Here is a 25,813-nt window from a genome sequence, read left to right as displayed (position 1 = left end):
TTTTTTTTTTTTTTTTTTTAAGCAACCCCTACTCTGTTTTATCGAAGTAATCCTTCAATGTATAAAATGTATTGCATAAGAGGTACTTTTTAGCTGCCTTTTTAAATAAGTGAATTTTTGCAGTTTCATTAATCTCTTTTGGTAATTTATTGTACAGTTTTATTCCTTGGTGGGAAATGCTGTTTTGAGTTTTATGTTTATGTTTTCTTGGGAAATGTAAGTTGGGGATAGCTCTTGTTCCATGGTCATGGACAGAGCTGTTTGTGCAGCAATTACCAGTGTTATTTTTGGTGTGTACTGAGCAGTTAAAATCCCCAGTGTTTTGAACAGATCTTTACAATGAGTGTGACTGCTATTTTTATTGTTATTGTTATGGCTCTTTTCTGACGTTTGAAAATTGTGTTCATATTTTGTGCAGACTACACACTGATGATAGGATTCTAAGGGTGTAACATGCTGATGACATTCTGTTTGCAAGTACCTTTGTGTGTTCACAGCACTTCAACTGATAATCAATATTCATTCCTAGCAATTTTGCATTTGTTACACAGTCTATAGAGGCGCTATCTTGATTTAATTTAATATTGTCCTTATCCCTCTTCAAACTGAAATTCATGGCATTAGTTTCCTTTCTGTTCAATGTCACTTTATTGCTTATTGACCAATCATAAACTTCCTTGAGAGTTTCATTTACTTTCTCTGTAAGGAGTTCTCTTGTTTTCTCAGTGGCCATAGTATTGCTGTCATCAGCGAAGAGAATTCTTTCACCATGAGTAACACTACTGGGAAAGTCATTGATGTACGAGGGCAGTTCAATAAGTAATGCAACACATTTTTTTTCTCGGCCAATTTTGGTTGAAAAAAACCGGAAATTTCTTGTGGAGTATTGTCAAACATTCCCGCTTCGTCTCGTATAGTTTCATTGACTTCCGACAGGTGGCAGCGCTGTACGGAGCTGTTAAAATGGCATCTGTAACGGATGTGCGTTGCAAACAACAGGCAGTGATCGAGTTCCTTTTGGTGGAAAACCAGGGCATCTCAGATATTCATAGGCGCTTGCAGAATGTCTACGGTGATCTGGCAGTGGACAAAAGCACGGTGAGTCGTTGGGCAAAGCGTGTGTCATCATCGCCGCAAGGTCAAGCAAGACTGTCTGATCTCCCGCGTGCGGGCCGGCCGTGCACAGCTGTGACTCCTGCAATGGCGGAGCGTGCGAACACACTTGTTCGAGATGATCGACGGATCACCATCAAACAACTCAGTGCTCAACTTGACATCTCTGTTGGTAGTGCTGTCACAATTGTTCACCAGTTGGGATATTCAAAGGTTTGTTCCCACTGAGTCCCTCGTTGTCTAACCGAACACCATAAAGAGCAAAGGAGAACCATCTGTGCGGAATTGCTTGCTCGTCATGTGGCTGAGGGTGACAATTTCTTGTCAAAGATTGTTACAGGCGATGAAACATGGGTTCATCACTTCGAACCTGAAACAAAATGGCAATCAATGGAGTGGCGCCACACCCACTCCCCTACCAAGAAAAAGTTTAAAGCCATACCCTCAGCCGGTAAAGTCATGGTTACAGTCTTCTGGGACGCTGAAGGGGTTATTCTGTTCGATGTCCTTCCCCATGGTCAAACGATCAACTCTGAAGTGTATTGTGCTACTCTTCAGAAATTGAAGAAACGACTTCAGCGTGTTCGTAGGCACAAAAATCTGAACGAACTTCTCCTTCATGACAACGCAAGACCTCACACAAGTCTTCGCACCCGAGAGGAGCTCACAAAACTTCAGTGGACTGTTCTTCCTCATGCACCCTACAGCCCCGATCTCGCACCGTCGGATTTCCATATGTTTGGCCCAATGAAGGACGCAATCCGTGGGAGGCACTACGCGGATGAAGAAGAAGTTATTGATGCAGTACGACGTTGGCTCCGACATCGACCAGTGGAATGGTACCGTGCAGGCATACAGGCCCTCATTTCAAGGTGGCGTAAGGCTGTAGCATTGAATGGAGATTACGTTGAAAAATAGTGTTGTGTAGCTAAAAGATTGGGGAATAACCTGGTGTATTTCAATGCTGAATAAAATAATCCCTGTTTCAGAAAAAAAAAATGTGTTGCATTACTTATTGAACTGCCCTCGTATATCAGGAATAGTATTGGTCCTAATATGCTACCTTGCGGAACCCCTATATTAATGTATTTTGGTTCTGACAAGTGTTTTACTGTAGTTTAGATCTGTTTGAAGTATGTGTTATCTCCACTCTTTGTACCCTATCTGCTAGGTATGATCGAAACCAATCATTAGCTAGCCCTCTATTCCAATTACTTCTAATATATTTAATAGAATGTTGTGGTCGACTGTATCAGAGGCCTTAGAAAGATTCAAAAATATGCCTGTGACACACACATCTTTGTCAAGATCATCAAATACAACTTTTCTGAATTTTACAATGGCTGACTCCTTATTTTTACCACTTCATAAACCAAACTGTGATTTGCTTAAAATATTGTATTTATTCAGGTAACTCATTAATTTGTCATTCATAATTGCTTCTATTAATGGAGAATGGTGACAGCAGGGAAATGGGCCGGTACTTTTCTATGTCTTCTGCTTACCTTTCTTAAGCAAAGGTAAAACTCTTGCCTGTTTTAACCGCTCTGGAAATGTCGCTGGTATAAAGGATTCATTTATTGTATTTGTTAAGGGGCCTTGTATAATCTCTATGCATTGTTTCAGTACAGACATTGGTACTTCATTTAAGCCTACTGACTTTTTATTTTTTAGTTTTTGACTAGTTTTATTGCCTTCATTCTCTGTGGTTGGAAGTAACATCATTGTATTTAGTGCTACATTATTTACAGGTGTTATATTTGTTTTGGGAAATTTTTGCTGGAACTTCTCTGCAATACTTGAAAAATGCTCTTTTACATAGTTTGCTAAGTGTTGTGGGTCATTTATTACCTTATACCCTTCCCTTAGCAGTATGTTATCCTGCATTTATTTGCGTCTCCCCGTTTCCTTTTTTATAACATCCCAGACTGCTTTGCTGTTATTCTCTGCATTGTATATTATTTTGTCATTAAATGACTATTTTACAGCAATCAACACCTTCCTATAGATCTTTTTGTATCTATGATAGAAATTTAAGAATTCTGGGTCACTGCGACTCTTTTTCATGGAACTGAGGTGTTTAAGAGTTAGGGAGGACTTCTTAATACCTCCTATTATCCATCTGTTTTTGTGAGATGTTGTTACAGACATGCATACTTCTGGAAATGCCTTTTCAGAGTTCAATTTAAATAATGTGGAGAATTTACAGAATTTCATATTCACATTGGTTTCCTTATACACTTCATCCCAGCTTTGTTTTGCTAGTTCTTTTGAAAAATCTTTTATTTTGATTTCTGATAGATGTCATTTGTAGGCTTGTAGTTTAGGGAATGATTCGAACCTCGATTTTACTGTTGTTATTTGATAGAGATGGTCTGATAGTTTGAGATCTTTTACTGCTACATCACATTTTTCCCGGCTCATATTTGTGGCCACATGGTCAATTATTGATGCAGTCATTGTAGTAACCCTTTGTTGCACTATTGACCAATAGGGACATATCAAAACTTGGAAGGATATTTATGAGGGTGCTGCTTGATTCATTTATGATATTAGTGTTGACGTTGATGTCCCCACACAGAATTATGTTGATCTTTGTACTTGAGACTTTATCTAGAACTTTTGTTAATTTATTGGAAAAAAAAGTGTACACACTACCTCTGGGAGATCTATACACACACAAAATGATTAATTTCTTGGTGATATCAAGCCCTGTTAATCTAATATTTCAAAGTGTATGTCTTCACTTACTGTACTGAGGTCATGTCTTGATTTGAACTGTGTTCCTTTTCTGATATAAATGCATGATTCTCAACTCCTTGAAGCAGTTCTGCAGTAAGAGTTTGCCCTTTCATACAGTGATAGTACTACATGTCGGATTTCTGTGTCTCTACACCAGTGCTCAGTAACACAAACTACTGTGCAGTTCAAAGATTGGGGCTCAACTTCTAATAGTTATATTTTATTTTTTATTGATTGCATGTTTTGATGTAGGATTGTTAAGCCTGTGAAATGCCCCATGTTGCTTTCTCCAATGGTTTGTATTTCTTTGTGACATCTGGTATGTGTGATATTTGGAGTGTTAAAATCTGTCTTGTGAACGATTGTTTCAGTATTTTTTAAGCTGCTGAAGATACCCTTTGTTGTCTGGATTTATCCTAAAAAAGACGTACTTTTCCTACCCATGACAACAGGTATTTGGCCATGTGTGCCCTGAGATCCACCCCCTATACTTTCATGAAACAGCTGTACCAATCTTCCCTTCCCAGTCCTGTTTAGGTGTAGGCCATGCCTAGTGAAATCCCATCTGTTGATAGTCCCGATGGGCACCAGAGAAACGTGAGCAAAGTTGGCTGCCCTCAGAGCCATCCCTAACCCCACATTGATTTGCCTCCCAGCTCCATCAAAATGTGGTTGATAATGACACCAGAACAGCTCAACAAAGTATACGTTGGTGCCATGAGTCAGGGAAGCTATCTTGTCCAAGTCACCACCTATGTCATATGCCCCATCCCTGTCTAAACTGCTTCCTGCCCCAACCACTATCACTACATGGTCCTCTTTTTGTAAAGTTCTTGCATAAAGGTCCTAAGTCCTCTATCACATGACCGAGCCCTGCATTTGGCTTGAAGATACTGGTGGCCTGGTACGCTGTCCCTAAACTTTCCTGTAAATGAGGGCCTACACCTCACCCATGGCTACTACCTAGCAGCAGCACTTTCTTCTTCCTAACACTTTGTACATTCCGAGGCTTCTTGGCCTCAGTTGAAGTGTGCTGCACATTTCCTGCTCCTCATTCTACCTGAGGCACTTCTCCACTTAATTCTGGCAGTAGTAGATGCCTGTTTTTGGTGTTGATGATAAAACTGATCATGGTCTCCTTCTTTCTACCTCCTACCAGCTGCCAGTTCCCAACACACCCCCTCCCATCTCCCTTGATCCTTACCAGTTCTTTCCTTGCTTCCTCCAACTGTGCCTGAAGGGCACAGACTTTCCTTTGCTGTTCTCCAATCAAAATGTTCCTACTGCATACTCTTTAGTTCCAGGAGAGAGCCTCTTTTGTTCTCACAGAGTGGGCTGGAAAATTGTAGTTTTGTAAGATATTTTCATTGTAATCAAAATAAAATGGAGTTGGGTGGGATATGCAGTCGGGCAAATAGTTCATCAGTGACCTCTGCTGGATTCAAAGTGACAGAAAAGACTGATGGCCCCCATGATGTGTATCACTGATGTTGGAGTACACAGAGGGTGGACATGTATGTATACGGTTGAAAGCCTTAATTCATCGAGAAGTGTAGATGAGTCCCTTGTGTCAGTGGATGTCACAAGGCAGCTGCTAATCATTTTGAAGTATTCTTTGTGAGACTGCAAAACAAAGTGTGTAGTTTCTGGCAAGATGCATTCTTTGATAACATGATGCCTTTAATTAAAAAAAGATATGTATATACAAAACTCTACCATCTGGTGAGCAAGATGTGTGAGACAGGCGAAATACCCACAGACTTCAAGAAGAATATAATAATTCCAATCCCAAAGAAAGCAGGTGTTGACAGATGTGAAAATTACCGAACTATCAGTTTAATAAGTCACAGCTGTAAAATACTAACACGAATTCTTTACAGACGAACGGAAAAACTGGTAGAAGCGGACCTCGGGGAAGATCAGTTTGGATTCCGTAGAAATGTTGGAACACGTGAGGCAATACTAACCTTACAACTTATCTTAGAAGAAAGATTAAGAAAAGGCAGACCTACGTTTCTAGCATTTGTAGACTTAGAGAAAGCTTTTGACAGTGTTGACTGGAATACTCTCTTTCAAATTCTGAAGGTGGCAGGGGTGAAATACAGGGAGCGAAAGGCTATTTACAATTTGTACAGAAACCAGATGGCAGTTATAAGAGTCGAGGGGCACGAAAGGGAAGCAGTGGTTGGGAAAGGAGTGAGACAGGGTTGTAGCCTCTCCCCGATGTTATTCAATCTGTATATTGAGCAAGCAGTAAAGGAAACAAAAGAAAAATTTGGAGTAGGTATTAAAATTCATGGAGAAGAAGTAAAAACTTTGAGGTTCGCCGATGACATTGTAATTCTGTCAGAGACAGCAAAGGACTTGGAAGAGCAGTTGAACGAAATGGACAGTGTCTTGAAAGGAGGATATAAGATGAACATCAACAAAAGCAAAACGAGGATAATGGAATGCAGTCAAATTAAATCGGGTGATGCTGAGGGGATTAGATTAGGAAATCAGACACTTAAAGTAGTAAAGGAGTTTTGCTGTTTAGGGAGTAAAATAACTGATGATGGTCGAAGTAGAGAGGATATAAAATGTAGACTGGCAATGGCAAGGAAATCGTTTCTGAAGAAGAGAAATTTGTTAACATCGAGTATAGATTTAAGTGTCGGGAAGTCGTTTCTGAAAGTATTTGTATGAAGTGTAGCCATGTATGGAAGTGAAACATGGACGATAACCAGTTTGGACAAGAAGAGACTAGAAGCTTTCGAAATGTGGTGCTACAGAAGAATGCTGAAGATAAGGTGGGTAGATCACGTAACTAATGAGGAGGTATTGAATAGGATTGGGGAGAAGAGAAGTTTGTGGCACAACTTGATTAGAAGAAGGGATCGGTTGGTAGGACATGTTTTGAGGCATCAAGGGATCACAAATTTAGCATTGGAGGGCAGCGTGGAGGGTAAAAATCGTAGAGGGAGACCAAGAGATGAATACACTAAGCAGATTGAGAAGGATGTAGGTTGCAGTAGGTACTGGGAGATGAAGAAGCTTGCACAGGATAGAGTAGCATGGAGAGCTGCATCAAACCAGTCTCAGGACTGAAGACCACAACAACAACAACAACAACAACATGTATATACATTTCTTTCTTGATAGTGACTGTATATGTTGAATATGAGGTGGTCAGTGAATTTGTTAAACATTTAGAGTAGTGTTTTAAGGTGTAAATGCTTGAAACTGGAACATTAATGTGGATATTTTGGTCTGAGCAGCATCAGTGGAGATCACTATGGCCATGACACTAAAGAATGGACTATTCCCAGAGTTTCGGTTGGAGACAAATGTGGATCATAGTTTAGTAAAATTGTAGCCTGTATGGAATGTAAAGATAGGACAGTGACAAGTGTGTTAAATTTAAGTTGTAGGGCACCAGAAAATTTGGTAAATGTGAGTCATTGAAATGTGAAGCTATCATTGGATAGCACATACCTTGCATGCATAGCAATGAAAGGCAGTCAGATTTCATCTTTATTTTTGGCACAATGTTGAAGCACAGTTATCAGTGTCCCATTATTGGTACCCATAGTGTATCAGCATTTGTCTCTATTAATTACCTGTTGCAGGATACCCCTGACACCAAACTGAAAGCTCAGAAATTGAATCACTGTTTCATGCTTGTAAATAAAGTATCATGTATTATGGTAGTATATAGATACCTCTGTGTAAGTCTTGAACTAAAGAGAACGGATTGTTCTGTATGGAGTACATATTTATTATTCTAGTAGGTCTCATATTTGGTATAAGCAAGCAGTTGTGTGTGTGTGTGTGTGTGTGTGTGTGTGTGTGTGTGTGTCATGTAACAATTTTACTATAATTCTTTATGTTTATCACAATTTTTCATTTGTAAATTGAATTTCCTTTATATCTGGTAATTTTTCATAATGTTTTAATAGCCACTAACAAATGTACACTTCCAATTATTTCTTGATGCAGAAAAAAATAAGTGTTGAAATTGTCTTTCAGGGTAATGAAAATGGACCAATACTAACTGACCAAGTACAACAATGAAAAGTAGTATTGAAAGCTGGTAAATTATTGCAATAAATAAATAAAAACAACTTCATATGTGAAATCATGCAGGTGCAGATTGCTGTGTATCCACAGTTATTTAAAGAAATGTATTCGTAGGAATGTTTTAACACTTTGAGGATCAGTGGCAAATAATACTCAGTAATGTGTTTGATAGATCTTAATCAGCAATACATATTACAGAATAATAAGCAAGCTTCAAGTCTTATTTGTCATTTTTCCTATAATTCTCGGTGGTAGCTAGGAGTTTAATAATAATAATAATAATAATAATAATAATAATAATAGAAGAATCCTAAATATTCCTTACAAAAAAATGTATTCAAACAGACAGTTGAATTTGATCTGGAACAATTTGAAGGATTCTGACTGGCAGGGAAGTACATTACAAACAGGGCACCACAGTGTGTTTCCTCCTTATGTGTTTTACCATTGATTGTTTTGTCTTTCTTGAACAAATTTTGCAATCTTTAGTTGGATGGCTCCTGTTCCCATGTTGCTGTATTTTTTCTGGAAAGTGTCTTCTTTGATGTCCATTGGTATTGCATTAGGAACAAAATTTTGACATTGTGTCCTTACCCTTTTGAATAAGTCCTTTACTAAATTGGAACAAAAAGTGGAAAAATAATTGTTGTCCATTTGAGTAGGATTCATGTTTGTCTTTGATATATGGTCCAGATTCATTAAATTTTTGCTTATAGCTTCACAGATCCTCTTCTCACTCAACAAACAGAAACAAAGTAATGAATACATGAAACAATCCATGATACGAGCACACTAAAGGGTCATCTGTTACTACTGTACATGTGTAGCAGCAATACGAAAACATGAGTTATACATAGGTTCAGTCTTTTCAAAATATTGTTGTAGCTAATGCAGCGCTCTGGCATTGACAACCAAATATTAAAACATTTAAGTTGTGTAGTTGATACTAGGTCTGGTATTTTATTACAAAATTGACTTAACTGACTGGCACAGGAAACTGCATTGTGCCGTACGTGGTCACTGCACATTTGAAGCCAATACCATTTTTATCCATGTGTAAGATGACCCTGAATAGAAGCCATCCTCCCCCCTTTTCAAGTAGCTGCTTGATAAATATTTATTTTTTAACATATTCTGACTAATCAAAATTACGAACTTTTATTGATGTAAGGTATCTGCCTAAACAGTTAACATTACAGCTGTTCAAGAGTAGTTCTGCCATTTATCAATTTTCTAAATTTTCATAATACAAGGAGAAATAAAGTAAACAAAACGAAAGGTGAAATTAATTTTTATCTCCACCACCTGTTTTGTTTACTTTGCCTGTTATCTGTGGTATCAGTATTTAATAATAATAATAATAATAATAATAATAATAATAATAATAATTGTCCTAATGGGACAGCTGTGAAACTTATATATTTGTTGTCACAAATATTTGGCTGTTTCTTCCAAATGTTTTAGGATTTCGAACTGTTTGGGTATGGTGGGCTTGTATACTGATGAGAGAATGTTACACTCTCTCTTGCTTCTAAACATGTTATCTGCCTGCCACTCTCTCATTGGCTGTGTATAACCAGCAGCTGACACACCCTCAATCATTCCCATTATCCGTGAGCGTCGCCATTGCCACACAATACACTACTGAACTGCAGTGTAAACTTTTAGCATCTCTTGCAGAAATGTTGTTCAGTATTTTTTCAATTTTAAAGTCAATTCGAATATGAGTGCAGGTGGATTCATCAAACTGCAATTTAAATGTGGCTGATGTTCATAAAAAGCCAAAGTACGCAGAATACATTCTCATGGTTAGCAACACGACGTAATTCCCGCCTGCTCACTACTCTCCTCCCTGCACTCATACTAGTTCACAGCCAAGCTGGTGTCACTGTGCCATCTCCAATGCTCTGTGGTGCTCTGCTTGAGCAACAGTGAAATGTGGACTGCAATATCTTCTACGGTGCAGCTCATGGTAACAACAACGACTGTTACACAAGTAAAAGGTCACAATCATGATTTAGTTCAATTCTCAAACTTCCACTCATCCCATGCTGTATTGATGTCTGTTGGTACCATCTCCACGACAGGTTTTTCCACTGTAATTTATTCATGTGATAACAACCACAGTCAGTTCAATGTTATCTATTTAGTTTTTCAGACCTTTAATTCTAGATTGTCTTTTTTGTTTGATCTGAATGTTATCATCTTGTTTTAAACCTGATTGAAAGCTGGTGACATTTATCCTCAGTATTCTAATATATGAACAGTGACTGAATTTCTCATTTGCAATCAACTTTGTAAATCATTACAGTTTCTAATAAACGAATAAAATATTGACTTGGCTTTTGATGACAAGATGTGTGCCTTTGAACGTTACCTTTGCTTACAAAGCATCATAAATGTATGTACACTAGAACCTCACTAGTCCTTCCCTCGTAGGACCGGGAGCATGGTTAGAATGCGAAAAAGGTCGGATTATCAGAGGAACACTTTTATGGACCCCTTATATCACCGTACCTTACAGTAAAATATAATTTTCAAGTGCAAATACTATTGGAAATATCGTTCCATCTTAAAATGGTAAGAAACTGAAAGGAAATGTTGACACACTTAAAAATCTTAATGAAAGTGTAAAGTACAGCAGTGCCTGTACTCTTAACTAAGTCTTTATTGTATGGTAACATACTGTTATTGTGAGTGAAAGTTTAATATTTTACATACCTTACTACGGTACTGCATTGACTCACAACTGATTTGCACTTAACTGTTTAAAACGTAGGAAGTCACATGATAAAAATTGTTCTGTTTTTAAGCAGGATGTAAAATGTCTGTAATGTTCCATTTGCTTAGCAGACGACAACCTTGATTTTGCCACAGTGTTCCACCATTTCCTAATCCACACTGGCCTATGTGGCCGAGCAGTTCGAGGCGCTTCAGTCGGGAACCGCGCGACTGCTATGGTCGCAGATTCGAATCCTGCCTCGGGCATGGATGTGTGTGAAGTTCTTAGGTTAGTTAGGTTTAAGTAGTTCTAAGTTCTAGGGGACTGATGACCTCAGATGTTAGGTCCCGTAGTGCTCAGAGCCATTTGAACCATTTGAACCTAACCCACAAAGTGTCTATTGGGGTAGACGTAGAGCTTTGTTCAGTGTATATCAAATGCATTTTTAGCATCCATATGTGATACTCGTGCCACAGGTTCATTGTCTTCGTTGCCATCGTCTTTCTTGTTCTCATTGGTTGTTTGAGTTACGGCATCAGTGATTTTGCTGTCAGTTAATTCTGCTTGTTTTCTGCAGTCAGCATTGGCTGTGCTGATCCTCTCACTCAAGTCACTGAGCTCATTGTCTGTTTGTAAAGACAGCATCACATGTTAATGTTTACTGGGTGCCGTAATTTAGTTTTATACATTTTAATATGTAAGAACTATGCTATCACAAATTTACAAAGTAAATGCTTGCACAGTAACACTTATCAAGTGAGAAACAAGTAATTTCATATTGAAACTGATCAAACTATCTTAACTAGCAATGGTTAACTGCCTACTGATCTGTATTGCAGACAATGAGTCATTGACAAATCCTGTCAACAAACATCAGAAATAGGATGATCAGACTAAGCAGGGAGGCAGATCAACCAGGGTTAGATTAGCAAGGTTCTGCTTTATAGGGTATCCATACATTCATGAAACTTTTATTTCTAACCTGTTCAAATTCAACAAAAATTTTTAAGTTGATGGAATGTAATGTTATTTCCTCTGTTGTTGCACAAATTTGTCAATTTTTAAGCAGAGCATTAGATTCTAATAGTCCCTAGTTCATAGTTTCTTGAGTATCCCTTGCACCAGCGCCGCGAGCAAATGTCATGTGAGTGTTTGACCAAGGTCGATACTGTATCGAACACTATGGCATATTGGGACTCTCAAGGCTATTTAAATGCAAGCTTTGTTTGTTAAGCCGTACCTTTCGGGATTGTTTAAAATAAATTTGTAAGAAACCTCAGTATCCAAAGCTTGATCTGCAAATGTAAGATGGCCCTACAACAATTAATTAAACAATACAAAAACTTTGACCTCAGCAGCAGTAGTTCAATCTGCAAATATAAGATGACCCTGTATTTCTGTAATGACAAATATGGGAAAAAACCTCATCTTATAATCTAAAAACAAAGATGATGTGACTTACCAAACGAAAGTGCTGGCAGGTCGATAGACACACAAACAAACACAAACATACACACAAAATTCAAGCTTTTGCAACCAACCGTTGCTTCGTCAGGAAAGAGGGAAGGAGAGGGAAAGGCGAAAGGATGTGGGTTTTAAGGAAGAGGGTAAGGAGTCATTCCAATCCCGGGAGCGGAAAGACTTACATTAGTGGGAAAAAAGGACAGGTATACACTCGCACACACACACATATCCATCTGCACATACACAGACACAAGCAGACAAATGTCTGCTTGTGTCTGTGTATTTGCGGATGGATATGTGTGTGTGTGTGCGCGCGCGCGAGTGTATACCTGTCCTTTTTTTCCCCCTAAGGTAAGTCTTTCCGCTCCTGGGATTGGAATGACTCTTTACCCTCTCCCTTAAAACCCAAATCCTTTCGCCTTTCCCTCCCCTTCCCTTTTTCCTGACGAAGCAACGGTTGGTTGCAAAAGCTTGAATTTTGTGTGTATGTTTGTGTTTGTTTGTTTGTCTATCGACCTGCCAGCACTTTCATTTGGTAAGTCACATCATCTTTGTTTTTAGATATATTTTTCCCACGTGGAATGTTTCCCTCTATTATATTCATATCATCTTATAATCTGGTACATACAGTTCTTCAGTCTAACAGCAGCTCATATTCACTATGAGGGAAGAAGAATATCCTACTTGAATGCAGATCCTGTTTTCAATTATGTCATAGAGTCTGAAAAGTTAGCAAATGAAAGAGCCCTTTGTTAGCTTTTACAAGGTTGAAGGTTTACACTACATAAATTCTATTCAAGGCATCATATGGTGTTTGGCGTATGGTACTTTGTATCACAGCTATTCGTTCTGTTTCCTGTTCTACTCGCAAATGAAATGAGGCAAAAATGACTGTCTTTATGATTCCGTATGGGCCCTGATTTTTCTCATCTTGTCTCCATGGTCCTTATGGGAGATATATGTTGGTGGTAGTAGAATTGTTCTGCAATTTGATTTTTTTCCCTCCAGGGGTTCCCATTTGAGTTGATGGAGCACTTCTGTAAAACTTCGTGGGGATCCCAGACACCTCAGCAGTACTGAAGAATGGGTTGCACAAGTTTCCTGTTTGTGGTCTCTTTTGTAGATGGGCAACCCTTTTGTAGAATTCTCCCAGTAAATCAGAGTTGACTTTCACCTTTCCTACAAACTGACCTCACATGTTTTACATGTTTATTTCATTTCATGTCATTTTGCAATGTTGTGCCTAAATATTTAATCAAAATGACCGTGTGAAGCAGCACACTACTAATACTGTACTTGAACATTACAGGTTTTTTTAATTTTTTTATTTATTTTTTTATTTTTTTAATCATCAACATAAACATGGTTAATTCCAGATCTCACCACAGTATTACGGAACATGAAATTTTGTGTCCATGTAACAATGTAAACAATTCAAACAATAAAGGTCACAAATTAAGTCAGTGTTGTTTCTGAGTTTAGTAAGCAAGCACATTGTGGCATTAAAATACTGCCCCGAATACAACTAATCTAAAAGTGCTGTATCATTATAAAGGGTATTATGTTACAAGAGAATATCCTTTCCTTAGGTACTTTGAGCTAGCATGTGAGTGTTTTAGAGTACTCTATTTTGTGGATAGATGGTGTTGGTTCTTAGGCACTCATTTCAAATAAATATTGGTATGATGTGCCTCAGGTGTTGATGGAAGACAGTGGTAATAATTATCTTATTGAGATGCATCATTGTTGTGATAATGTAATCCTCTTACACTAGTTTTTTTGTGATAGGTAGTTCATGCTTAGTGCTGACTATGTTCGTGTGGCTGTTTCACCGTGTGTCATCCTCACTCATATACAGTACATTCAATATACAAAACTGCTTTACAGAGTGAACAGAAACTAAGGTCTTTCTTTTGTGACAATTTTACCGGAACTTGCAGCTTCTGTCATTGAAGATAAAATTGCTGTTTGATGAATGTGTTTGAATAAAATTGATGACTGATTTTTAAACTCTGTTCACATGTACCTCCAAAATAATATCTTTCTGATTTTTTGTATAATATAATATATCTTTAGACATGTTCCCATCAGCTGTCTTTAGTTTTTCTGTTTGTGTGAACAATATATTCAGTTATATAAATCCATCTTCACACATCCCTATGAGTGTCCAATCAGTTGGTTTACTATGAGCAAATCAAATGGCATGCACATAGAAGTCATAGTGTGCAAGCCCATTTTTCATGCATCTTGCTCAAGCAGGCATTATCAGTAAATATATTGAATTTTGTGAGTACTGAAGGGCGATCTGCTTTAATTGGGGGGGGGGGGGAAGGTCAACACCTATGATTGCAAATTTCTTTTTTTTCATCTTCAGATCTTAAACTTTTTGTTATTAAACATGTTAATTTTACACTTCACTTGGTTCAGTGTGAAATGAACATGCATTACAACAAAAAGTTTAAGGCCTGAAGAAGATAGTGTTCAGTGTAAAAAGAACAGGTTTTACAATAAAAAGTTTAAGACCTGAAGATAACAGCATAGTCTGTTGAAAAAAGAAATACTTTATGTGATTGGCTACTGAATGGTTTTTAAGAAATATATTGATGTTAAGACACATACTACATCTGTCTGAGAAACTGACAGTGCTATTAATCATGAAAGTCAAGTCACAATAAAAGTATTGTGTGTGTGTGTGTGTGTGTGTGTGTGTGTGTGTGTGTGTGTGAGAGATAAAGCCTGAAAATTTTGTAGTGTGTGAGATGGAAAAAATGACAGTTTGTAATAAATGAATTAATTCTAATAATTCTCAATTTCTTGTCTACATCAGACTGTAAGGAAGAAATGTGAAGTCTTTTGAAGAGAGAAATTGTATTTATTTAATTCAGATGAACAAATATGTCAAGGCTGTGATAGAAAGCATGTGCCAGAATACCAAGAATTACAATAAGATCTGTAAAACTTACAATACCCAGAAAGAATTGTGTGAGCAAATTTAAAATCAGATGTTTTGTGGAAAAAATGTACCTTAAAATAAGTGATAAAGTTTACAGAAGATGGTGTACATATTAACCAAGCAGTAATGTGTCTCGTTTCACTAGTAAGGTCAGTGTTACACCACCGTCATTCATCAAAGGCAGATGAAGTGGCAACTTCAAAACATGTGCAAATATTCTTTGTCAGTATCAAAAGTCACAATATCCATATTCGAAAAAGTCACATGGGGCAGAATCATTGTTCTCTTGTGACTGAGTTTGTCCTACCATGACATCTTGACTTGAACAAGGCATGCCATTGTATGAGTATTGCGCCAGAAAATGCCAAAGTTAGTGGTGTGATTGCTTAGAATTTTACAAAACCTGACTGATGCTGGTATTAACATTGATCTAAAAGATAACCGGAAGTAGTGGATTTGCAACAAAAAATGTGGCAGTCATGGCAGAACCTGCAAGATTGTAAGAAATAAATAAATAAAAGCCATTACGTTGACTTCCACTGTCCAGAAACGACAAATACAAAATAGAGAGAGAGTTGTGTAAGTATACAATTTGAAACAACATGTGATCTTGACTTGTACGTATTGTGCTCTATGTGAAAACAACAGTTGCTTCAGAAAGAATTTAGAGCCAAAGATATTGCACCATCTTCCTCCATCATGCAACAACACATATTTTAACAGGGTAATGTCTATCCACATGTGGTTGCTTCTGCTTCAAATGCTACACGAAAACATAGTTTGCATAAAATGCTAGTATTCGGCTAGGAGCTTTGTTTTTGAGTATATTAACATTTGGAGCCGGTTAGACTGCCACACGTTAATATGTCCCATGAACTAAAAAAATAATTTAAAACAGCTACTCGATATGAAAAATGGATGAAACCAAAGAAGAGTAGGAAGTGGAGGCAATATTTTCAAGGGAATCCAAAAAGTAAGTCCCACTCCATCATCATACTAACAGGACAAGAATCTACCACTGCCTTACCTGTTACTAGGTCAGTGTGTTGCATAATTGTAGGATATGTAGAAATATGTATATATTTCATAAATTTTTTTAAACTAGCTTCCTACTCATAGAACCAATTAAGCGCTTCTCCTTGAGTGTATATATCATTATTGCTCCATCACATGTTCCAGCTTGCAAAAGATATGTTTTTACAAGGCTTAAAGAAACAGGGTTCATTTGTATTGTCCGCTTGTGTGTTTCATGTTTTGCTTATGGCGATCTGTTTTTGTGACTGACAACAATACTTTTGCTTGCCCCTTCCAACTTGCTGGTATTTTGGGGAGTCAGACTTTTATAGCATTAGGGAAATGTTTGTGTAATTTGGCTGCATTCATTGCAGTGTGTATGAAAAGCAAGCTATTTCCACAATATTAGTAAAACTATGCTGAATTATATCTTCTTTCAGTGTCATAAATATTGTTTATTGTATATTACTAAAACAATGTTTATATTTTTTTCATAAATAATCTTTCCAGTTTTGGTGCTGTTACTGTAACATTTGTAAACCTGTCTTTCATCATAGAATTATTTTGAAACACTCTGGATCAGATCTCTGGTCATAAAAAGGTTAAAAACATTAATTATGTGGAGTGGACATAATGTTGATCAAACACACAGCTTCAGTATAGTAGCTTGTTACTTTAGGTGTACAGGTTGGGAAAAGACCTAACAGTTCCAGTTTGAGTCATGTGTACAATCAGAGGAGATCAAGAATGTCCTCCTTACCAGATATTTTTTCATTGACACATATGTTCAATGAAATAAAATTAAAACAAAAACAAATACAGACCAGTCATTAAAAATATCTTCTGAAAAGTACACAGGATTGGTTCAAGATCCTGTCAGTAAATAAGTCCAAAAAACAACAGTTACCAAAGGTAGATTAGAGTATTCATAGAAAAGTGTTATTTCAGTTTCCTATGCAGAACTTGAGTGTAACTCTTCGAGCATTTTGTAGATGCATTTTAAGGATCTGTGAGTCTGATGACTGTGCTCATTAATAATTTGAGTAGAGTATTTTTTGATGACCAGAAACACATTGTATTTAATGAAAATCATGTGAGATGTGGAGGCACACTGGCCCTGGATCAAATCTGCCTTGTGTATTAACGATGGGGGTCGGTGTGCTGGCCAGCTTGGATGTGGTTTTTAGGCAGTTGTCTGCATCCACTTAGTTAAATATCAGGCTGGTTTCCAGGTTCCACCTTGGTTACATTATGGGCAAACTCATTGAAAAAATTCAGCTTCTATCAGTATCTTTGAATAAGATGGCACTAACAAAAGAGGATGAATCAGTAACGGAGCAAGCCAAATTGGACCACAGTCTGAGCAGAGTCACCACACCACATTTGACCATGTGCCATACACTAGGTGTAGATAAAAGGGGGGCACAGGTTCCTCCCAGGGCTCACTGGCAGTAGCTTTAAACTACCTTTGGGAATAGCAACCGCATCATAATAATAGCCTATATACAGTTATGGTGCTCCGGTAAAATGGAGTACAATATCAATCCCAACCTGGCATTGTCTGAATGTAGGTCACTTGAACTGTTTTCAAAGGTCATTTTTTGTGGAGTTTGTTTTTGAGAGTAATAATGCTTATTGCCACTGTTGAAGGCAGAAATTTTAGATTTTAATTAAATTAAATATATATGAGTTAACATTCAGTTTATGCCCATTATAGATCCTGTAGAGTTACTTTTAGTTTTTCACACAAAATTTTTAATCCTTTTTGGAATTGAATAAGAATTTTTCAAACCAGTATCAGCCCATAGACTTGTGTGTTGTAATTACTCATGTGACAAGGATAGAATTGTGTTATCGTAATAATCTTATTATGTTATATATTTTTATCACATTTCTTTCTTTTCAGTTTCCTCCCACAAGTGAGACTTGAAAGAAAATTGAATGTGCCGCCATCAGTTCGGATCGGAGAGGCAAGCTTGAAAATTTTGAAGGGATCATATCAGTCACGTGAAAGAAGTAATGAAATTACTTGTCCTTCAAAACCTCAGGTATATTGTGAAGAATTGTCATTTCTATGTTGATGGATAGAACTCACTGTTTTATCTTATTGTTAATTAAGTTTAATTATTTCTTGTACACTCCACGTAAGAGAAATGGAACTACAGACTAGATGGAGGCAATCAGTCATATATCTGACATGAAACACACAACATAGTGGTACACCAATACCTACAAAGAAGTCAGAGCTACACCCAAATATGATGCTAACCGAAGCGAATGAATCAATAATTGGGCAAGCCAAATTAGAGCATAGTCTGAGCAGAGTCACCACGCAGCCAAACCAAGTAGATATTAGCTTTACAGAAACACAAGCAAAGTGTTTCGCATGTGTAGGGTGTTTATGCCATAAAGCAGATGTTGGGAATGTGCTTGCAGCACGAAAGAAGACTCTTTTGTATTATGTTGTGCCCTCTGATTCTTCAGACTCTGATCAAGACTCCAGATCTCTAGCTAAGTAGGCACAGAATCCCCCCATCTTACTGTGGCTATGCCATGGAGGTGGTTATTGAATGGGCTAGACAGTGTTGCCAGAAATGCTCATTGCTCGTGGTGGTCCAGCAGCACTTCAATCCCTGACATTGACGTTGGTGGAATAAACACTGATGACAGTCCCAGGACCATTGGTAATACTGTGACCACAGACCGACTGTGCTGCAGCAACGTCTGAAGCTGAATGGCTTTGGTGCTGGTGTCTTATATTGTCAGTGGTACCAGTGTTGGTGGTTGCACCCCACCATTGAAGACTTGGGATGACTTCTGGCTTTGGCCAATGTTGTACATCTTGTCATCAGTTGTTATCGACCTGTAGTGATAAAAGGTGTGCCAGTGAAGTGTGAGTGTGGCCCCTCCATTTGCTGCAGTGGAGATGAAGCCAGCAGCCAAGCCATCAAGGGTGTTGCCCATGGCAACTGTGGCTCCAACAGTATCGGTAGTTGTGCTGAAGATACCATCTAGTGGAGCCCAGGCATAATCATACAGGATGTTGCAGTGTTGGCACAAACATGATGGGCTTGAGGTTCTGCATTGGTGGACAGTGGGAAGCAAGCACTGGAGGGTAGCTGATACTTGTAATTTTAGTTGTGCCATGCCAGCTGCTATTATCAACATGTTTTCTCATTTTGATACATCTATGGCTGGCACCCAGTTGACTTCCAGCTGAACTTTCAAACCCTCACAGTTGTATGATCAGAGTATCTGGCAGGCATGGCGATTACTTATGCCATGCAAGAAGATCCCATTTCTTGTGCCACACACTCTGAATCTGCTGACTGTGGCCAGGACACCAGTTACTTATCATAAATAGGAAAACACTCAATTTAAGTACTTCAATACAATAAATGTACATGTCTAGAGTGTGATACCACAATCCTGAAATCGCTTGTGACTCATACAGTCAAATTTAGGTTTTCTGTCTGTTTTCCATATTATTTCACAAAATGTTGTAAGTTTTGTTCCCTAAATATCGAATAATTTTGTTAGAGCATTGCTGCCTCTCATAAACATTGTATTAAGAGACATTAGCCTGCTAAAATTGCTGGCTTCCATATGCCACTCTATGGAGATGTATTGTTTATTTCAGGCTATAGTTAAAGGCTAGTATAGATGATGACAGAATATTTTTGGATTGAAGCATTTGTGTGTTGAAGACCCCTAATTCCATTAGTGTCATGCGGCCACAGTGATAAATTCATTGAAAGTCGCTAATAACAATATGAAGACTAATTGCTATTTCTCAGTGTGGAAGAGAGTGCTTTACTGGCAATTTTTTGACACAAAGGCAGATCGTAATAATTGTCACTAGGGCCTGTTGTTGAATGAAACTCACGAAACAAATGTTGTTGTCATTGTTGTTTATTTGAAATTTGATTGTAGGTCTCTACTATCATTTACACCGAAATACATGATAGTGCACAAAGTATCGGCCCTGAGTATGAGACTGCTCATTGTCGCAAGCCAATTGTCATCTATTGTTTTAAAGCTGTTGTGACTATGTTTTGCATTCTCATTGTTTCTTTATTATCTAATTAGTGCATGTTTATCTATTATTACTGTATCTGCTCATGGCAGGCAACAATTCATACATAATTGGCTAGCAGTCTGTGCATGGGGCCAGTTTCTCATGTGCCATCATGTATAAGTATGCTCCCCCGTCGGAGACCAGGAAACAATCAGAAGAATTGAAACGAATATTGCATTATTTCTCTCATGACTTGTATAAGTTGACCAGTCATATTTGGACTCTGGATTCTATGCGATTCAGATTGATTTCAAATGTGAATGCTGACTAACTTGACTAAACTGGAGGCTGTTATATTGGAGGCATTGCACATGAATTGCGTGTTTCCACTTGTTCATTATGATCATTCGAACATAGCACACCCTTCGCTGTAGAGTAGAAAAAAGTTTGAGAGTGATTCCTGTACTTGAACATTGTTACATAGAGGAGTGTCTTAAAATGTTAAACTGTGTAAAAGTGCTAATATCAGTACTGTGTTCATAATAGAGCACTTACAGGTCTTCCTTATTTGTTGGAAGATACGGCATATTGGGCATACTCCCCCCCCCCCCCCCCCCCCCAGGCTTTTTTTCCCCCTCAGGCTGTAAAATGGTAAAATGGTAACTCCTCAGTTACGGGAAACATTTTGCAGCCAAGAGAATGGGTTTTTGTATGGCAAATATTTTGTGTGTAATGTCATCTGGCTTTTCCCCATTAACCTACTGTAATTTAAAATTAAGGTAATGGTTTCTGGGTTGTCTGTGCGGCAGTAAACAGATATTGTTGTCACTCTTGGAGATGCCTTAGAGCACTGAAGAATCTTAAGAGCTCCCTCCCACCCAAACACCCATAACCTCAATCAGTTGAAGAGTCACATCTTGCCAATAAGGCATTTCAGGATTTGAAGGAAATTACACATTGCAGAGCTATAGTTAGTAGGGGCTAAGGTTGTGATTCATGATGGGAATCAACTGCCACTCTTCCTCCTTAAGAGACTTAGATTGATTTTGAACCTGAAAAAGTAGATGTTTGTGACTCACATAGCTGTGTTTCAAATATTTATAACATTGTATTTGAAATATAACATACACTATTGGAACTAAATTAGAGGAACATTAAGTGCTGCTGTTTTCCCTGATCAGGTCTTCTGCATTGCAGCGAAAAAATTGGTATTGGTTTCCAGAAGAATTAAATTTTTCTAAAATTCAATTGTTAGCAGACACACAAGGTTTACAAAATTTGTTATCAACACATAATTACAGAAGTAAAGAAGCCATTTACCTGCAGATATGCAAGATACTATGTAATCCATTTTTTAATAGTTGTAGTGCAGATGGGAAAGTGAAAGAATATTTTGACAAAGCCAATGACAGGCAGTGCAACTGAATATCATTTAAAAAAATGTTATTTTTCAATTATTGTTTTATTTTGATCATTCAGATCTGTTGCACATAAATGGACAAATGTCATGTCATCTAAAGATTTATTGACTGAAATTCTCTAATTTTATTACACAGTGTTACACATGAAATGAAGAAAGTATGAATAATGAAAATTAGAAGTATGAATGTATTCTATGGTAGATGTGTCTCCAGTTTCTGTTTTGAGATTTCTGTAGAACATCTGATACACAAAAGTTACAGGTTTAATCATATATTGACTTTTTAATTGACCTGTCATGAGAAGTTTCATCAGAAAGATTACAGTGCATAGCACAGAGAATCTCCCATTTTCAGACTAATTTTTTTGAGTGCAGTTCATGTCACTGAAAGAAAATTTGACATTGATGTATGTAAAATCTAAACTGTGTTACGTGCCCAATGTACACTTTTTGCTGACACATCTTTTTTGACTAATGTTTCATTGTTTCATTTAGTTTAATAAAGTCTTTAAAATCCTCATTCCTCAAACTACTTAATATTCTTCTTCTTCTTCTTCTTCTTCTTCTTCTTGAACTTAATAAACATTTAGAAAACAATAAAATGCTATTTTATAAAGTATTTCCTTTCAGTTGTCAATTATCACCAGGTGTTTCCAAACGTATGGAGGGCAGTGTAGAATTCTGTACAGCAACTGCAGCATATCTGATATACACTGATGAGCCAAAACATTATGACACTGCCTACCACGAAGTTGTATGCTGCCTGGTGGCAGTGAGGGCATGTGACACATTAAGAGGAGAATGTGAGCATAACAGATATGAATGGGGTATCATTCTAACGATGGTAAGTGGCACAGATGCAGAAATCTGCCGACTTATCTGACTTTGACAAAAGCCATATTGTTGTGGCTCAGTGCCTGGGAGTGAGCATCTTGGAAACTGTTAAGCTGGCCGCTGTTCACGTGCTACTGTCGCGAGCATCTGTGGAAAGTGGTTGACGAATACTGAAACCACAAGTAAGAGACAAGAAGTTGGACATCAGTACCTCATAACAGAACATAGGTACGCGGTGATCTATGGCAGATCTGATGACGGAGTACAGTGTTGGCACAGGCACAATTGTTTTGGAGCATTTCATACCGCACACAGTGTCCGACGTGGTATTTCGCAGTGGAGGACCCCAACTTGCTCCTATGTTGACCCAACAACATTGTCAATGATGATTCCGGTGGACATGGGATCATTGAAATTGGACCATGGATTGGTGGAATCATGTCTCCTGGTCGGATGAATCCCATTTATTGTTAAAACAGGTCGATGGCCGTATCCAGATACGCTGTCATCCAGGTGAACGGCTGGTCAAAACATGCAGTGCGCCACGGACACAGACTGTTGGGAGCAGTATTATGCTATGGGGGACATTCATTTGGGCTTCCGTGGGACCTGTGGTAGTAATCGAAGGCACCATGACAGTGGACTATGTGAATATCACCAGGAACCCCTTACACGTCATGTCTTCCCCACCAGCGGTGGTATCTTCCAGCAGGATAACTGTCCCTGTCACAAGGCCAAAACAGTGTTGCAATGGTTTGAGGAGCATCGTAATGAACTCCCATTGATGTCTTGGCCATCAGAGTTGGCTTATCTGAATCCAATGAAACCAAACAGGGGTGCTATTGGGTGCCAGCTCCACACCCACAAACTAACTGCCCATAAATTATGAGAAGTGTGTGACTTGTGCAGAGGCATCTGATGCTACAAACCCCTGGAAACCTATCAAGTACTTGTCAAATCCATGGCATGCAGAATCACTGCTGAATTAGGTGGACCAACATGCTTTTAAGTAAGTGATCTTAAAGTTTTGGCTCATCAGCATATAACATGGTTGCTTTTGCACATGGCCCTGCCATTTATTGGGTAGGAAAGTCCTGTGACTGGATTGCGGTGGGAAGTAAGGGGTGGGTGTAGAGGACAGGTCTTGCACCTGGGCTGACCACAAGGAATTGACCCAGGGGGAGCAGGATTGGAATAGTGATGGATTGCCCTCAGAAAAGTTGTTGCACTCAAATTATTCTCAGAACCGAGAGCTGGCTGACACCAAAATTAGAAAGCTCTGAAAAATTTAGCAAAGCGTGGAATGAAAGAAGATTAGACGCCATGGGTGGGGAAGAGTGGAGGGGGGGGGGGGGGGGAGTGCATTGCAGTTGATGAAAATATTGTGTGTATTGAGTTCGAAATTGTACCTAACTGTGCCAATTCCTCTGTGACAGATTTAGAATCATTCAAAGAAAGACTATGTTCTGTAGTGCGGAAATACCCAGATTATGCAATATTAGTTGGAGGTGGCTCTATCCAAGTATATACTGGGACATCTGTGGATTTATTGCATGCGGTACGGACAGGAAGCCTTGGAAAGTGCTTTTGAACGAAGGTTTTTGAAAACTGTCATCAGGAGCTAGTTTGACATCCCACACACACTGGAAATATTTTAGGCCCTATAGCAACAAATAGACCTGATCTTATCTGCAGTGTCAGTATACAGGGGGTCCCAGCAGGAATGGTCAGTATTCAGGAATATGACAGGAATGCTCATTCGAAGGAAAGAAGGCTAGTAAATTTGGGCTTTAAAATGCATACTTTAAGAGCTATGAGCGGTCATTCGTATTCATTAATGTGGAACACACATTTCTGTTGAAGAAGTGCTCATAGCTATTAAGGTATGCATTTTAGTGCATGTTTACTACACAAGTTTTTCTTGTTTTGGTCCATGCTACCTCCTCTCAAAATATGGAAAGCAAAAACTTGCAGTAGAAGAGATTTGTTTCACAATATTGAAGACAAAGTGATGCTTATAGCTCATAAGTTGTGCATTTTAAAGCCTATGTTGTCATGCCCCTGAATATTGACCATTCTTCCTGGACACATTATAGAGACAAGGATTAGCGATCATGATGTCATGACAGCACCAACACTTACTAAAACCATTCAGAAGGCTGGGAAAGTAATTTTACTAGAAAGAGCAGATAAGTAGTTGTTATCGTTCCACTTAGACAGTGAATGGATGTCATTTATTTCCAATATAATGGACATAGAGGAATAATGGCAAAGTTTAAATCGATTGTTACTCATACAATAGAGAAATATGTGCTGAGTAAGTGGATTAAGGATGGTAAAGACCCACCGTGGTTTAGTAACAAAGTTCAGGAAAAGCTGAGAAAGCAGTGACTAGAAGTCTCAGTTCAGAAAAGAACACACAAATGACAACAGGCAAAAATTAGTGGTAATTAGTGTGCCAGCCAAAGATCAATGCGCAAAGCATCCAACAGCTACCACGATCATACCTTAGCAAAAGATATTGCCGAGAACCCAAGAAAAGACTGGTCCTACATAAAATTGCTAAGCAGGTCAAAGGCCTCTGTTTATAAACACTCATTAATCTGTATGGTGTGGCAATAAAAACAGCAAACGGAAAGCTTAAATTTTAAATTTCACATTTAAGAAATCATTCCTGCAGGATAACCAATGCAAACATACCATCTCTTGACTGTTGCCTACACTCTCATATAGAGGACACAGTAATAGGCATACCTGGCATAAAATAGCAACTGAAAGAGTTGAACACAAATAAGGTGTCAGGTCCGGATGAAATCCCAATTTGGTGATACAGAGAGCATTCTACAGCATTGGACCCTTACTTAGCTTGCATTTATCACAAATCTCTCGCCCAGCACAAAGTTCCGACCGAGTGGAAAAAAGCACAGGAACCTGTATATAAGAAGGGTAAAAGAATAGACCAACAAAATTACAGATGAATATCCTTAATAGAAAGCATCACTCATGTGAAGCACAACTTGCCCTTTTCTCGCACAATATCCTGCAAAGCATGGATGGAGGCAACAGGCAGATTCCATATGTGTGAATTTCTGGAAAGCAATTGACACAGTGTCCCACTGCAGACTGTTAACGAATGTACGATTATACAGAATATGTTCCCAGTTATGTGAGTGACTTGAAGGCTTCTTAAATAATATAACCTAGTACATTGTCCTTGAAAGCGGGTGTTCATCAGAGGCAAGGGTATCGTCAGAAATGCACCAAGGAAGTCTGGTCGGACCGCTCTTATTCCGTATGTCTGTATGTACATAATGATCTGATGGAGAGGGTGAGGAGTATATGCAACTGTTTGCTGATGATGTTGTGGTAAATGGGAAGATGTCTTCAATGAGTTATTGTATAGGAATACAGTGTGACTTAGACATAAGTCCTAGTTGGTGTGATGAATGGCAGCTTGCCCTAAATGTAGAAAAA

General features: G+C 38.3%; 1 protein-coding gene across 1 annotated transcript in view; it reads left to right on the top strand.

The window, feature by feature from the left end:
• Positions 1 to 25,813, top strand: part of LOC126471136 (uncharacterized) — a 260,530-nt gene that overhangs the window by 210,287 nt on the left and 24,430 nt on the right. The window contains exon 10 of the mRNA XM_050099226.1: positions 17,974 to 18,115. Within this exon, the coding sequence (XP_049955183.1) occupies positions 17,974 to 18,115 (142 nt within the window). The remainder of the gene's footprint in view (positions 1 to 17,973; positions 18,116 to 25,813) is intronic.

The sequence above is a fragment of the Schistocerca serialis genome, chromosome 3 (genome assembly GCF_023864345.2).
Source record: "Schistocerca serialis cubense isolate TAMUIC-IGC-003099 chromosome 3, iqSchSeri2.2, whole genome shotgun sequence".
NCBI lineage: Eukaryota > Metazoa > Arthropoda > Insecta > Orthoptera > Acrididae > Schistocerca > Schistocerca serialis.
The sequence above is the reverse complement of the archived record's forward strand: the minus strand, read 5'-3'. Positions and strand labels throughout refer to the sequence as shown.